General features: G+C 43.4%; 2 protein-coding genes across 2 annotated transcripts in view; one reads left to right on the top strand and one right to left on the bottom strand.

Annotated features, from left to right (window-relative positions):
- The first annotated feature begins 18 nt into the window (after nt 1-18).
- Nucleotides 19-8860, top strand: Kif20a (kinesin family member 20A). Its single transcript, XM_021653370.2, has 19 exons — nt 19-179; nt 549-728; nt 2284-2373; nt 2465-2584; nt 3428-3566; nt 4244-4431; nt 4510-4636; nt 4800-4994; nt 5089-5200; nt 5292-5360; nt 5547-5690; nt 5823-5988; nt 6238-6402; nt 6524-6663; nt 6758-6860; nt 7299-7497; nt 7674-7765; nt 7992-8129; nt 8360-8860. The coding sequence occupies exons 2-19, from the start codon at nt 567-569 to the stop codon at nt 8672-8674; spliced, it is 2664 nt and encodes an 887-aa protein (XP_021509045.1). The 5' UTR covers nt 19-179; nt 549-566; the 3' UTR covers nt 8675-8860.
- The window catches only part of Cdc23 (cell division cycle 23), a 21711-nt gene continuing 14136 nt past the window's right edge, over nt 8843-16417 (bottom strand). The window contains exons 10-16 of the mRNA XM_021653371.2: nt 12963-13116; nt 12713-12832; nt 12373-12448; nt 11817-11878; nt 10689-10767; nt 10496-10615; nt 8843-10253 (exon numbers count right to left, since the gene is read on the bottom strand). Coding sequence (XP_021509046.1) covers nt 10083-10253; nt 10496-10615; nt 10689-10767; nt 11817-11878; nt 12373-12448; nt 12713-12832; nt 12963-13116 — 782 coding nt within the window. The 3' untranslated portion in view covers nt 8843-10082. The remainder of the gene's footprint in view (nt 10254-10495; nt 10616-10688; nt 10768-11816; nt 11879-12372; nt 12449-12712; nt 12833-12962; nt 13117-16417) is intronic.

Genomic DNA, 16417 nt, shown 5'->3' with positions numbered 1-16417 from the left:
TGGTTGCTTCAGGCTCCGCTCTGTGATTGGCCGGACGAGCTCAGCGCGCAGTTTGAAACATTGTACGGGGAACAAAGCTGGTCCTCGTGGGCGGAGTCGCGTTCTCCGGCAGCGGGAGTCGCGGTTCTGCAGCTAGGTGGGAGCTGGCATCGGAGAGCAGGGAGGCATACCGTCTTCGGGTGAGTGCGACTGGGCCGGGGCTCCGGCTATCGGCCCTTTCCTGCGTGCCACAGGCCCTGAAGGTTGGAAAAGTACCCCGGGGAGCTGAAACACACTTGCACCGGCGGGCCCGTAGACAGCCTGTGTGGAGCGTGGCCTTCTCCCTTTAGAGCCACCAATCTCTCGGTGCCCGCTCGCCTTCAGAAATACTGCCCCGGGCTGAATTGTTTTTGTTCTTCTCATCCTCTTCCCGTTGGCTGTTAATGGTGTAGAGTCGTGACCGAGCGTCCTAAGCAAGGGCATCCCTCCCGGGGGGTTGTTTTTAGCCTACAGGTTTGCAGTTTCTGGACGTTAACGTTCTTCTCCCACCTACGCTTGTCTGTTTTCAGACATAGGCTGTGCTTGTCATGTCTCATGGGATCCTTTCTCCGCCGGTGGGCTTACTGTCTGATGAAGATGTTGTAGTCTCCCCCATGTTTGAATCCACAGCTGCAGATCTGAGGTCTGTGATCCGAAAGGACCTGTTGTCAGACTGCTCTGTCATCTCCACCTCTCTGGAGGACAAACAGGTAAAGGAGTTGAGTGACTCTGGGGCAGAAAGTTCTTAGGGGCTTAATAGTTCTTTGTACAAGGTAGTATGAGATCAAAGGCCAGTAATCCTAAGTAAATGGAAGATCAAAATTTAAAACTAAGCGCAAAGCCAGGCATTGTGGTGCATGCCTTTAACCCCAGCGTTTGGGAGGCTGAAGCAGGCAGATCTCTGCAAGGCCAGCCTGGTCTACAAAGTGAGTACTAGGAGGACCAGAACTACACAGAGAAACCTTGAAAAAAAAAGAGGGCAAAGCAAGTAAAAAATAGTCTGTGTCCATAAGATTATTATTGGCATTGTATTCATGAAATACAATACCCAAGTGCATAATGCTTTCAGTAAATTGATGAAGAATAATCTTATTTCTCTAGTATACAGGCTATTTATATATATTAAATAATAGGTACAAGGGCGGAGGCTATGAGAGTATATGTTTGGTCCTAGGTTCAGATACCAGCACCACATACAGTTATTTGCAGGGAATCATGGTGGCCTTAAGCAGGTAGAATGGAATTCTTGTTTCAGTAATAATCATAGCTGTCATTTCTTTAGCCTTTCTTTTGCAAGACCAACGATTCTCAGTTTTAGCACTGTTGATGTTTGGAGCCAAATCTTGTTGGAGGGGGCTGCCCTGTACTTGGCAAGATGTTTAGCAGATTTTCTGGCCTTTATGCACTAATGCAATAGTTTTTCCCTAATTAGAAGTCAGTGTCCTTGGGCATGCAGAGATATTCTCTTAAGTATATGCTGAATAAGTGGAGCAGTTGCTATTCAACTTCATCCTTCAGATGAGTCGTTACTCAGAACTTGTTTGCGATCTCCTAATTACTAAATGATGAAATTGAGTGTGTCTACTATTATATGTATGCATATGTGAAGGGGATACACACATGTGGAAGTCAGACTCATGTCTTTATATGGATTCCTGTGATTAAACTCAAGTTGGCAGGCCTGTTCAGCAAGCTGAGCCATTTTATTAACTCAATTCTCATTACTGAGCTTTGAAAAAACTTTTATTGATCAGAGCTGGAGAGATGGCTCAGGGTCAAGAGCCCTTTCTGCTCTTCCAGAGGACCCAAGTTAGCTTCAGGACACAATGTTGGATGGCTCACAATTGCCTGTAACTCCAGATGCCAGTAGATCCAACACCTTCACAAACAAAAATAAATAAATAAATAAATTTACATGCTTTGAGATAGTATTTGTAGTCAAGGCAGGCTTTAAATTTCGGATCCCCCTATCTCCACCTCCTACTGGGTGTTAGGATTATAAGCACATACCACCATACCTGGTACTTGCTGATTTTCAAATCTCAACCAATTCTAACTCAGATCATTGGTCCAGCAAGCCAGGTTTGCAGGGCAGTAATGAAACAGGGAAGGGTAACCCAGTTCATGTGAGCTAGAATGATTCTGGAACCAAAGGACAGCTGTCAGGGCCACGTAAGGTGAAATGCGGGAGTTCCTCCTAGGAACTAGGCTGTTTAACCATTTGTTCAGAGGTGAACTCTGTGGCCTGGCTGGAATCTGTTACAGGCTCCATCTGAAGACGCTGCAGAGAAGGTGAAAGTTTTCCTTCGAATCAGACCCTTCTTAACTTCTGAGCTGGACCGTCAGGAAGATCAGGTAAGGACTTAAGGTAGATTGGTACAGGGCAAAAGAGGCTTCCTGGGAATGCGTATTTTACTCTGCCAGCCTCTACTTTCTATCTTCTCAGGGCTGTATCCATATTGAGAACACAGAGACCCTTCTGCTACAAGCACCCAAAGACTCCTTTGCCTTGAAGAGCAATGAGAGGGGAATTGGCCAAGCCACCCACAAATTCACCTTTTCCCAGGTATGAATACTGGTGTAGGACCAAAGACCCAACACTCAGGGGAAATTTCATTTCTTTAAAAAACTACTTGACTGTCAGGTTTGTTTTTTTTTTTTTTTTCCTCCTTTTTTATTATTATTTTATATGCATTGTTTTGCCTGCATGTGTCTGTGTGAGGGTGTCAAATCCCCTGGAACTGGAGTTACAGACAGTGGTGAACTGCCATGTGGGTGCTGGGAATTGAACCCGAGTCCCCTGAAGAGCAGCCAGTGCTCTGAACCCTGAGCCAGTCTTCAGCCTAGAGTGTCAGTTCTTTATATGTGTTATATGCTGGTCAGTGTGTCGGGGACTCTTATGTACATGAATTCCCACTGAGGCTAGCCGGGCATGGTGCAGCACGCCTATAATCCAGTCCCAGCACTCAGGGAAGCAGAGGTGGGTGGATCTCTGTGAGTTCAAGGCCAGCCTGGTCTACTGAGCTGGTCAGGACAGCCAAGGCTACACAGAGGAACCCTGTCTAAAAAAAACCAAAAAAATAAAATAAAATAAAAATAAATACGATGGTCCATATTACAGAGAAGTTAATTCTACTGAAGCTATTGAGCGTCAGTGGTAGAGATGGAACTGGGATCCATCTCCAAACCCAAGGCTACAACCAAGTGCATTATCCCCTCGTATGGGCAGCGTCCAACACACTTAAAGCACTCCTTAAGTATTTAACTTGGATGAAAGGGATCAGCAGAGAGTGGCGGAGTCTTTAGCATTTAGGAACAGCTGGAGTCCAACAGGAAAGCCAGAGAAGGAATGTATCTACTAGGCCTGCCCAGGTGACATGTGGCCTCTGAGAAACCCGTCTGTTTCTAGATATTTGGTCCAGAAGTGGGTCAGGCGTCCTTCTTTAACCTGACTGTGAAGGAGATGGTAAAGGATGTACTCAGAGGACAGAACTGGCTCATATACACATATGGCGTCACCAACTCGGGGAAAACCTACACAATTCAAGGTAAGTAATTTCATCAGGGTTGTCAGATGTTATATGTAAAAGTACGGTTTTTTGAGACAGGATTTCTCTGGATAGCCTTGGCTGTTATGGACTCATTTTGTAGACCAGGCTGGCCTTGAACTCTAAGAGATCTCCCTGCCTCTGCTTCTCTGAGTGCTGAGATAGAAGGTGTGTGCCACTGCGCCTGGCTAAGTACAGTTTGCCTGTCCTAGCTCTGAATAATGACATTTCAGGTACTATAGCTGGGCAGATACTTAGCTATTCTAACTGGATGATATTGGCATGGCCTAATTCCCAGCCACGTGGCTTGTTACCTGCCATCTCAGTTTCACCCCTGGCTGCTCCTCCTTCATCCCTGTCCTGATGGTGACTCCTCTTGGTCCCCACTTATCTCTGTCACTGTCCTCTGTCTGGGGTTGGAAGTCCTGTCTCCAGCACAGCCTATTGGCCATTCAGCCCTTTATTTGACCAGTCAGAAGGTGATGGAGAATGATGTTTACAACATACCAAGAGTTTATAATAACAGCGCCAAAGCCGAAACTGCAACTAGATCTCTGGGTACAGAAACCAGCATTTGAATGACACAGTGCACAAAAACATTCTCCAACAGGCATCTTATGGTCCCCTTTGCCTTTTGATACCTTACTGAAAGATACTATCTCTAATAATTATTCCAGGTACTATTAAGGATGGGGGGATCCTGCCCCGGTCCCTGGCTCTCATCTTTAATAGTCTCCAAGGCCAACTTCATCCAACACCTGATCTGAAGCCCTTACTCTCCAATGAAGTAATTTGGTTAGACAGCAAGCAGATTCGACAGGAGGAAATAAAAAAGCTGTCCTTGCTGACTGGAGGCCTCCATGAGGTGAAGTATTTATGAAGCTGGGATAGAGTACAGATCTCAGGAAAGATTAGTGCTTATTTTCTCTCTGTGCCCCTTCAGGAGGAGCTGTCCACCTTGAAAAAACGTGGCCATATTGAAAGTCGGATAGGCACGAGCACCAGCTTTGACAGTGGCATCGCTGGGCTCTCCTCCACCAGTCAGTTCACCAGCAGTAGCCAGCTGGATGGTATGTATCACGAGTGGGGACCCACTGCCTACTCTGAACAGCTGTAAGGGGCACAGATCAGTGATTGCAACCTGAATTTCATCTTTTGAAGTTCCTATAGACCAAGGCAAGATGGTCATTAATGCTCCATGGTTAATGATGTACACATTGGTTTTTCTCACAGAAACAAGTCATTCATGGGCACAGCCAGACACTGCCCCAGTAAGTGTCCCAGCAGACATTCGCTTCTCTGTCTGGATCTCTTTCTTTGAAATCTACAACGAACTGCTTTATGACCTGTTAGAGCCACCTAGCCATCAGCATAAGAGACAGACACTGCGGCTGTGCGAGGACCAAAATGGCAATCCTTACGTGAAAGGTATGCAATGGTAGAGGAAGTTGGCAGGAGACCTGGAGGGACACGTGGGGCAACTAGAAAAGGGACTAAGTGTTCCCACCTTTCTTTGCCCCAGACCTCAATTGGATTCATGTTCAAGATGTTGAGGAAGCCTGGAAACTCTTAAAAGTGGGCCGTAAGAACCAGAGCTTTGCTAGCACCCACCTGAACCAACACTCGAGTCGTAGGTGAGTTGTGAGAGTTAACAGTGTCTAGGAATCTTTGGCCCTCCAGCTGACCATGGAAGACTTAGAGTGATTTTTCTCTTTTCCTTTTCAGTCACAGCATCTTCTCAATCAGAATCTTACACCTTCAGGGAGAAGGAGATATAGTGCCCAAGATCAGTGAGTAAGTTTTCCCACTTACAAATTTGATCATCTTGACCACCTGGCAGTGGGGGCAAAAGGGAACTTCTCAAAGGAATTAGTTGTTTTCCTTCGTTGAATAAAAAAAACTTTGATAGGTCCTTCCCTTACCAGAACCATATAAGCTGTGGGTTCCATATGAGCCTTGAGGTCTTGTGCTTTATTCCAGACTGTCACTCTGTGATTTGGCTGGCTCAGAGCGCTGCAAAGATCAAAAGAGTGGTGAACGGCTAAAGGAAGCTGGGAACATTAACACTTCCCTGCACACACTGGGCCGCTGTATTGCTGCCCTGAGACAAAATCAGCAGAACCGGTAAGCCACAGACTGGGATGGTCTGGGCCCTGGCAATTTGCTCAGTTCCAGGTCAGCACTCGGGATGCTGCTTGGATAGCCCTCAAGGGCTGTAGTTATGTTGACAATGTTATTTATCTGATTCTATGCCAGGTCAAAGCAGAACTTGATTCCTTTCCGGGACAGCAAGTTGACTCGTGTGTTCCAAGGCTTCTTCACAGGACGAGGCCGTTCCTGTATGATTGTCAATGTGAATCCCTGTGCATCAACATATGATGAGACTCTTCACATGGCCAAATTCTCAGCTCTGGCTAGCCAGGTGAGAAGCTGTAGACATTGTGATTTATTTACTTTGGACTATCAGTCCTTTTCTTCTTCTTCTTCTTCTTTTTTTTTTTTTTTTGAGACAGGGTTTCACTGTCTAACTTTGGCTGTCCTGGACTCATCCTGTAGAAGAGGCTGGCCTCAAATCTCCAGAGTGCTAGGATTAAAGGCCTGGCTATCTTAAAGTAACTCTTAGGGACTAGTTAAGGAGTCAATTAAGGTTTGTTTCATTTTCCTCCTCTAGCTTGTGCACGCCCCACCTGTGCATCTGGGAATCCCATCCCTGCATTCACTCATCAAGGAGCACAGTCTTCAGGTATCCCCTGGCTTAAAGAAAGGGGACAAGGCTGACTCAGGCCTTGATGACAATCCTGAAAGTGACACTGACATCTCCATGTATGGCAAGGAGGTGAGGATACAAGAGCTCTAAAATAGCAGCGTGATGGCTGCATCTCCACAGGGTGCTGTTCCCGGTGGACTGGGGCCTTTTGGTGCAGGAGCTTATGCTCTCTCTCACACGCTCTTCCTAGGAGCTGCTGCAGGTGGTGGAAGCCATGAAAGCATTACTTTTAAAAGAAAGACAGGAAAAACTGCAGTTGGAGATGCAGCTCCGTGAGGAAATTTGCAACGAGATGATAGAGCAGATGCAACAGCGGGAGCAGTGGTGCAGGTATTGGCTGAATGACCCCCTTACCTGTGGTGTAGGGGACAAAGGGGCTTGGGACCCAGTGTTTGTCTCACTTCTCACAACCTTTTTCTGGCAGTGAGCATTTGGACACCCAAAGGGAACTGTTGGAGGAAACCTATGAGGAGAAACTAAAGATCCTAAAGGAATCACTGACGAGTTTTTACCAAGAAGAGATTCAGGTGAGGTAACCCCGACGAGTCCCAACTGCCACTCAGACTTCCATCAGTTGGTTGTCTGAGATAAATTTTTACTTTCACTTGTTTTTGTTTGTTTGGTTGGTTGATTTGTTTGGTTTGGTTTTTCAAGACAGGGTTTCTCTATGTAACAGAGTGTTGGCTGTCCTGGGAACTTGCTTTGTAGACCAGTTCAAGGCTGGCCTTTCAGATCCCCTAATCTCCTGATTATCTATGTATTTCTGAGATTGAATCTCACTCCTTTATTAATTTCCCTTAGTGCCTTATAGCTGTTGAGTTTAAATTCAGGGTTAGTTCACCACAAAAGTGTGCTAATAGGCTTAATGTCAAATTGAAATGTCTAGAAAGCTTATGTTCATATAATCTGGTCCTTTGGTATTTGTCTGATCCTGGACAGAATTGTGCTCTCTGCTTCCCTCTTAGGAGCGGGATGAAAAAATCGAAGAGCTAGAAACCCTGTTGCAGGAAGCCAAACAGCAGCCAGCGGCACAGCAGCCAGGGGGCTCTGAAGTGTCCCTACGCCGGTCAGAAAGGTTGGCAGCTTCTGCCTCCGCTCAGCAGCTCCAGGAAGTTAAAGCTAAGCTAGACCAATGCAACGCCGAGCTAAACTCTACCACAAAAGGTGAGCAAGGAAGGCAGGAAGCCTGACAGTGGGTGAGGGAAAGCTGTTATTCAAACTTAGTTCTGACTCCCAAATCTAAGCTTTATCTACCACAGCTTACAGCCTGTGGCCTCACTTTTGTCTATGAAAAGCCCATGTATTAAATGTTCCGTATATTCCATGTTTTCCTCCCTCAGAGCTGCAGAAGTATCAGCAAATGTTAGAACCACCACCCACAGCCAAGCCCTTCACCATTGATGTGGATAAGAAGTTAGAAGAGGGCCAGAAGGTATTTAACTTTTCTGTTTTCAAAGCCTTTCATCAAGGGTTTTTGTGAGAGTAAGGTGGGCTTTGTTTTTTGTACAAGAGTCCTGAGGAATGGCTATTTGTTTTTGCTTCATCTTTACTTATTTGTACGTGGTAATGTGGGATTGAACTCAGATGTTGGGCTTGGGGGTGCCCTCACCAGCCCCCAGCCTCCTAAGTCTGTCTTCAAATGATTCCTATTCTTTCAGAATATAAGGCTGCTACGGACAGAACTTCAGAAGCTAGGGCAATCTCTCCAGTCAGCAGAAAGGGCCTGTTGCCACAGCACGGGGGCAGGAAAACTTCGTCAAGCTTTGACCAACTGCGATGACATCTTAATCAAACAGGTGAGGGCAACCTAGCTACCCTGCCCCTTCTCCCTGCTCTCCTTTCCAGCCCCACCAGTGTGTATGTGCAGGGTCCTCTACCGCTACACTATGACATTCTTCATCAACAAGTCATCTTAAAATGCTAAATAAAAATGTACACTTTACCTAGGTAACAAGTGCCATGTTTAGTCTAAAGTGTATTTGTTTGTTTTTTTCCATAATGCTTACTCTAACTTTAATGTTCTTAGAACCAGACCCTGGCTGAGCTACAAAATAACATGATGCTAGTGAAACTGGACCTTCAGAAAAAGGCAGCCTGCATTGCTGAGCAGTATCACACAGTACAGAAGCTTCAAAGCCAGGCTTCTGTCAAAAAGCGGCTGGGAGCAAACCAGGAAAACCAGCAACCAAATCATCAACCCCCAGGAAAGAAACCATTCCTTCGAAACTTACTCCCCCGAACACCCACCTGCCAAAGGTCAACAGACAGCAGCCCTTATGCACGGATCTTGCGTTCACGGCACTCTCCTTTACTCAAATCTCCTTTTGGCAAAAAATATTAAAGTTGTGGGGATGAAGATGCACGGTTGTTGCCCTGAGGCTGGTCAGCTGCTCAGCTTATGAGGCTCTTTTAAGCGTCAGCATATACCCAGAACTTTACGCAGAATCACTGTATTATAATCACCTATATAATCTTGTTTTTCTTGCACAAATATTATATGAAATAAAGATACTGTTTATGCTTTTTATTTGGATTCCAAACTTAGAAAAATATAAAAAGGGGCACAGAAAAGTGATATAAATACCATCTAACCCATTGGACCCTTAGACAGTAACAGCAATGGAAACCAGCCTAATGTACACTACAGATGAATACAATGGTAAGGGGTATTCTTGTTTTGTTTTGGGTTGTTTCAAAGTTTTTAGGTTTTACTACTGTCTGGCCTGGACCTTGCTGTATATAGGCTAGCCTCAAAATATCCGTCCGCCGCCTCGGTCTCCAAAATATTAGGATTAAAGATGTGTGCCACCACACCTAGCTAATGTTTCATACATTTAAAAGGGGAATAAAAGTGTTCTGCATACAAGAGGAAGGCTAGATCCTAAACAGAATGATCTATAGCATCTTCTGCAAACTCATCACAGCATCAAAGGGTACTCAAAACTCAACAAGAACACAGGATTCCCTCAACCTTGTAGGTAAGGTTAGAAACCAAGTATTCTTTTGGAGATTAAAAACAAAATAAATGATTATACCAAGCATTTACTAAAAGATACCAGCATAAAAATTTAATATCTGAAGTAAAAAAAAAAAAAATTACTTTTAAATGTCCACGAAGTTATCTGTGATCTTGTCTCCTTGTGTTTCCATCACGGAATAGTTTATGAGCCACAGTTCATGCTCATTCAGACCCCCACTTGAAAGGTTTTAGGAGACTCCCTTTGAAAACTCCCAAAGGTCATACGGATAGCTCCACTCTTATTAAAACCTAATCTCTGATATGAGAATAGAGGACACGCAGCAAAATAAAAGTCATTCTAGCCAGGCCTCATGGCACATGCCTGTAATCCTATCATTAGGGAGGCAGAGGCAGGGAGACACCAGCCTAGGCTACACAGAGAAACCCTTACTGTTCAAAGCTGACCTCCCTACTACCGGAACAAAAGCATGGTAATTTTTACTCCCTTCCCTTTCTTAGTGCTGTAAAATCAAGTGGGGGTCAAGGTGTGGAGACACCATGGGAAGGCCTAGACCTGCCATTCTGAATAGAAAGGAGACTTGCTGTCTGGCAGAAGACAGTATCTGTCCCCTGCCACATTTCTGTCTGCCTCTCAAGGTGGGTCCATAGGCTGTCTCCCAGGCTGTTTCTGTCTAAAAATGAGAACTCAGGTCCTTGGAGAACAGATGTGGCTGTTCTTTGCTGGAGGTAAAGTTTAATACTGGTCTAGCAATGTGCTGACTTGAGTCAACTACGGTGTGATTGAAGACAGGTTGAGTGGAGAAATTCTGCGTGTAGGAGTGTTGTTGGCAGACAGTGAGGCAGGGAGGAAAAAGGTACCCGGCGTGTCCGTAGTGGGCGTCTCCCCCTGGTTCCGAAGCTGAAGGATCTGGCGGAGCAAGGCCTTACCTTCTTCCCGGGTCTGAAACAAAGTCACAGCTGTTTCAAAAATGTGTTCCATGCTATTCTCAACATCTGGTTATTAAAATACTATTCAGATCATTCCTTACAAATAAAAGGAATGATCATTTTAAAAAAGGTACTACTCAATGAATAACTTCCACAGGTCAAAGTAAGTTTCCCTACCCTTCATTGTAAAGACTGTACATTTTGGCCTAAATCTGAAACCCTTTAAAATCACATCACTGAAACCCTAATACTCACATCATTGAATGCACAACATTTTTGGGCACAAGTTGAAGCTTCATCCCACAGCTTGCACTTAAAATAGTACTGGGCCAGATAGCGGAAGGCTGTGCTCTCCTCTAAGTGCTCCACTGTTTCCTAGATAAGGAAAGCAGGCATGACTGAAGTGACGAGAACCCGTCAGTGACAGCTCTCGCGCTCTGACACATACCCCACAGGAATAGATATCTTGGATGTATTTGATGTAACACTGGGCAGCCTGCTCTGACTCAGTCAACTGTTCATGAAGCCTACAAAAGAAATAAAAGATCACAAAGCCAGCCAGAGATTAAAAAGGAAAGATGTAATTAAAACCAGAAATGAAGTAAACAAGTAAATTTTAAGATAAATTACATATTGAGACCCAGAAGACTGTCAGTGCCCACGAGACAGTTACTGTAAGAAGGATTAGGGGCTGAGTGCAGTAGCACACGCCTGTAATCCCAGCACTTCAATCCCAGGCAGAGGTCAGCCTGGTCTACAGAGTGAATTCCAGGACAGCCACCCAGAGAAACTCCGTCTTGAAGGGCTCAGCTTCCTTTTGGGGGCTGGCCACTGGAGTTAGCCCACGCTACAGTGAGGATATAGACAACACAAAGTGGACTTGAAGAGTTTTGTGGCTGTTTTTCCCCTTTTTGGAGGGGCACAGGAGGGAAGGGTAAACATGGGATAACTGAGAGGTGAGCATGGTTGGCGATGCATGATGTGAGATTCTCAAAACAAAACAAAACTGCGACAGGTATTTAGCTAGGGCTACAGAGTAAGACTTGAAGGCAAACCTGTTAACTGAGTTCTGTTCTCAAGACTTCCACAAGTTTTCCTCTGACTTCCACACACATATGCCCAACACACACACAAAATTTTAAAAAATGTTTTTTAAAAGACTAGTTAATTTAAACTGGATAGTGGATAATATACCCTTGCAAATACTGGTGAAAATGAGAACTATACCAAACAACTGACTAGTACTGAGCCAACATGGACTTGCTGCATGCTAGGCAAGTCCCCGACTTGCACTCATGGTCTATTCATGGTTTTTCAATTCACTTTGCAACTCTTGCCTGATAGGAAACCTATTTCCAACTCAAAACGAAGTGGCACTCTCTGGAGTCAAGAGACTCGGGTTAGAATGTAACTCTGTGCCCAGTGTGTATAAGATCCTGGGTTCATCCATAACACAGAGAGGAAGGGAAGGTGCTCAACTGACAAATCAGCATTTTTACACCCTGCTCCACGCACATATCTATGTATGATCAACAACTCAGCAAAGCCAATATAGGTGTCAGAAATATTCACTCACTTTGCCAGCTTCACGAGAGCCATTTTCTCCACATCTCCCACAGCGTATGCCCTCCAATAACACTGGCAAAGAAAGAGAGGTCACTTCTGACTACCGCACATGAGCAACAATTTGCACCTTCCAGAAACTCAGACTTTCAGAATACAGAGCATTTTTCCTAATGGGGATAGATCCAAGCTACATATAGACATCCACACTGAAAATCTCAGCCTACATTTCTTTTTCCTTTTTAATTTTGTAATTTATTTAATTTTATGTGCATTAGTGTGAAGGTGCCAGATCCCTTGGAATTCAGGGTACAGACAGTTGTGAGCTGCCACGTGGGTGCTGGGAATTGAACCTGGGTCCTTCGGAAGAGCAGACAGTGCTCTTAACCACTGAGCCATCTCTCCAGCCCTACATTTCTTTTTAGACTGTATACCTACAAAATATGTAGATTTTGCTATACATGTAGAACAGAATACAGAAAAGAAAAAAAAATCACAGCATATACAGCCCAAACAGCTTCTAAACAGCAGATTTCTGCTCAAATTCTCCAGGCTGCAATTAGAAATACCTTTTTGGCTTCCACTAGTTGATTGAGTTTCTCATAACATTCTCCTAAGGCAACCAGCATACGAGAATCATTGGGACTATGAAAAAGAGTAACATCGTCAGGGCAAAGACTTTACCAAAACCTCAAGTCTTCAACTGAAAGATTACTATTTCCATGCTATTCCAAATCTATGAAAGGACTGTTCTTCAATCAAATGTTTCATTTAACTACATTACACTGTGTTTACAATTATCCTATAAACTCACTAGTAGAAGACACTAAGTGACTAACCTACACCCTTTGGATCTCACAGAGATGGTGTCCTATCAACCCTTCCCACAATGTCAAGTAGCCAACTTACCGAAGCTGGTGGGCTCGTCTGTAATAATAAAGGCAATAAAACGGCATCTTCAAGATTTCATAGGTCTGCCCAAGGCCATACCAAGCTCTGTAGTCTCTCTTGTTGACCTCAATGGCATGTCTGCGAAACAGACAAAATACACCAGTAACACGGCAGAAGAATCAAGGTTAGCAACAAACAGGTGCACCAGAGCCGCCCGACAGCACAGGAAAACGTTCTTCCACCCCTCCCCACGCTACTGGATGCTCACCGGTAAGCTTGAATAGCAGCAGATGTGTTTTTCATTTCCATGTACTCATGCCCCATTAGTGTCCAGGCCCCAAGATAGCGAGGGTTCAATTTTAGAGCTCTCTGAAAATATAAGGCTGCTTTCTCATGCTGGGAGCGCAAACTGTAATAATTGCCTGATTAAAAAACAAAACAAAACATAGTAAAACAATACACAAAGACAAAAATAAAGGGGCTAGAGAGATGGTCCAGCAGTTTAAGAACACTAGGTGCTCTTCCAAAGGACCAGGTTCAGTTCCCAGCACCTACATGGCAGCTCACAACCGCCTCTAACTACAGTGCTAGGAGATCTGACACCCTCTTCTGACCTCCTCTTGTACCAGACACATACACACATACATACGTATACACATACATACATATTTATACACATACAGGCAAACACTAGTAAACATAAAATAATCTTTAAAAATTAAGCAAAAAAAAATTAAAACTGTTCTCATTTCTTTATTTCATGTACATATAGCGTGTGTGTGTGTGTGTGTGTGTGTGTGTGTGTGTGTATTTTAAGACAGGGTTTCACTGTGCAGCCTTGGCTGTGTCCTGCTGGCCTTGAACTTACAAAGACCCACCTGCCTCTGTCTCCGAGTGCTGGGAATAATTAGGCGTGCACCACCACCACCTGGCTATATACAGCAATTATATACACTCTTGAAATATAAGAATTTTCTATAGCATGTTTAAATTTGTAAATTTTGTTTATTTCATTTTCTTTTTGGGTTTTTCAAGACAGTGTTTCTGTGTAGCCCTGGCTGTCATTGAACTCACTTTATAGAACGGGCTGGCCTCAAACTCACAGAGATCTGCCTGCCTCTGCCTCTCCAGAGCTGGGATTAAAGGTGTGTTCTACCATACCTGGGCTCGATTTTTGTTTAGATTAGTGGTTCTAAACTATATTATTTTAAACCTAGACTTCAAAGCAATTTCCCAAAAGGATTAAAAAGGCAGAGCTCTGACCTTCTTCCCTGTGAATAACAGCAGTTCTATTACTGTTTGTGAAAAGAGAAAAGAACAATTTAGGATACTGTAAAAGATATTAAGAGTCTAAAAGCTACCTGTCTTACCATGAGTTATGAATAGATAAGTAAAATATGGTAGATCCAAACAATGGGACACTATCCAGGAAGAAATAAATACTTTAGATGTTACAAATATTTTTAAGTTTCAAAAGCATGCTGGCTGAGTGGGTGGAGAATGCTTTGAATCCCAGCAGTTTGGAAGAAAAGGTAGGCAGAGCTCTGTGAGTTTGAGGCCACTCTGGTCTGCAGAGCAAGCTCTAGGCAGCCAGAAGAAGAAAGGAAGGAAGGAAGGAAAGAAAAAGGAGGAAAGTCAGACAATAATATTTTATTAATACTAAATAATATTATTCATTTTTATATTTTATGTAATTACTGAGAGAGAAAAAATTATAAGCTAGAAAGCTAATCAGTGGACTGGAACCAGGGCAAGGAGCTGACTACAAAGAGACAAAGAAAAATTCTTGTGCTGATAGACTCAGACTGTAATGTTGCTAACAAAACTGTAAATCTATAAAAATCCCTTAAGCCATGAATCTAAAACAGGTAAATACTGTGGTTTGCTAACTGTTCCAATAAAGCTTTTCTTAGCCAGGCAGTGGTGGTGGCTCACCTTTAATCCCAGCACTCCAGAGGCAGAGACAGAGGCAGATGGATCTCTGAGTTCAAGGCCAGCCTATTCTACAGAATGAGTTTCAGGACAGCCAAGGCTACACAGTGAAACTCAAAAAAATTAAAAAAAAAAAAAAAAACAAAAAACAAGCAAAAATAAAGCTTTTCTTCTTTTAAGGAACCAACTAGAGCTAACATGAAACATTGAAGGGGTTTCTTTTCTTTTTAAACAAAAACTATATTATTTTTTTCATTTGTCATTGCTGAAGAATGAACCCGAAGCCAGGTGAGGTGGCACATGCCTGTAATCCCAGCTCTTGGAAGGCAGAGGCAGGCAGATCTCTGTGAGTTCAAGGCCAGCCTGGTCTACAAAGCAAGTTCAGGAGAGCCAAGGCTACACAGAGAAACCCTGTCTCAAAAAACAAACAAACAAACAAACAGAATGAATCCAGTGCCTAGGCAAGTACTTTACCATTGACCCAAACTCCCAGTCCAAACCAGAAAGGATTCTCATGACATACAGTTAAATAAGAAAAATAATTGCGCAAGTAAGAATGTAACTTGGACTACTTTTTCACAAAGCACATAACCATTACATATGACGTGTGTTAATTACTCTATGGGTCTCAACCTCTTTGGAGGTCAAACGACCCTTTTATAGGGTCACCTAAGACCACTGGAAAACACAGATATTTACATTATGGTTCATAACAGTAGCAAAATCACAGTCTGGAAGTAACAACAAAAAAGTTTATGGTTGGGGGTTACCACAACATGAAGAACTGTATTAAAGTGTTGCAGCATTAGGAAGTTTGTGGACTACTGTTTTATATGGACCAAGAACACATTCAAACAAGTATCTTAAGAAAGAAAAAGTACAACAAGCAAAACAAATAAAATTGCACAAGCCCTCCCTTTAGTTGGATGCAGTGACCCTTAGGAGGACACGTCTGCCTAAAGGAGCAGGCCATCTTGGGCTACAATCTAGGCTATAGCCTCACCTCAAAAATCAATATAAAGCCTGGCATGTGGCCTACAGCTGTAATCCCAGCACTCAGGAAGCAGAGGCGAGCATATCGCTCTGATTTTGAGGATAGCCCGGTCTACAAAGAGAGTCCAGGACAGCCAAGGCTACACTGAGAAACCCTGTCTCCAAAAACCAAAACCAAATAAATAAATCAAATTTCCCTTGTGTATAAATATATGTGCACAAATAAGCCAACCAAAACATAGTCTGCACAGTAAATATTATACTAACTTGCAAAGAACATGAGATACATAAAATATGAAAATCTGAAGTAATTACATAAAGAACTCCATGCTGGTAAGTCACCAACAAAAACTCTCCATGTTTTTAAAATAGCTTTAGTTTGTTTATTAAAAAAAAAAAATCAATTACATTCACTGTTTATACTGTACGCCTGATTACTTAAGTTCAAACTAGTTGTGAACTTAAGTTCACAATAGGGTTTTATGCCCTCTATAGCCGGGGATGGTAGCACGTCTTTAATCTCAGTACTCAGGAGGTAGAAGCAGGAGGGTATCTATGAATTCTAGGCAGCCTGGTCTATACAATCAGTTCTGGGACAGCCAGGGCTCTGTAGATAAATTCTGTCTTAAAAAAAAAAAAAAAAAAAAAAAAAAGGAATACCTGTAATCTCACTACTTGAGAGGTGGTCAGGAGGCTAAAAAGGTCAAGGTCATCCTCACCTACAGCTACTACAGAGTGAAGAATGTGTGTGTGTGTGTGTGTGTGTGTGCATATACATTTATATATACACACATACAC

Source organism: Meriones unguiculatus, chromosome 2 (assembly GCF_030254825.1).
Source record: "Meriones unguiculatus strain TT.TT164.6M chromosome 2, Bangor_MerUng_6.1, whole genome shotgun sequence".
Classification (NCBI taxonomy): domain Eukaryota; kingdom Metazoa; phylum Chordata; class Mammalia; order Rodentia; family Muridae; genus Meriones; species Meriones unguiculatus.
Note: the sequence above shows the minus strand (reverse complement) of the source record. Positions and strands in the feature narration are given on the sequence as shown.

Excerpts from the sequence above, each read along its gene's own strand:
- Kif20a (XM_021653370.2), top strand. The coding sequence starts at position 567 with ATGTCTCATGGGATCCTTTCTCCGCCGGTGGGCTTACTGTCTGATGAA. Across the intron at positions 4,432-4,509 it reads TGACTGGAGGCCTCCATGAG|GAGGAGCTGTCCACCTTGAA; the intron begins GTGAAGTATTTA and ends GTGCCCCTTCAG. Across the intron at positions 5,691-5,822 it reads AGACAAAATCAGCAGAACCG|GTCAAAGCAGAACTTGATTC; the intron begins GTAAGCCACAGA and ends ATTCTATGCCAG.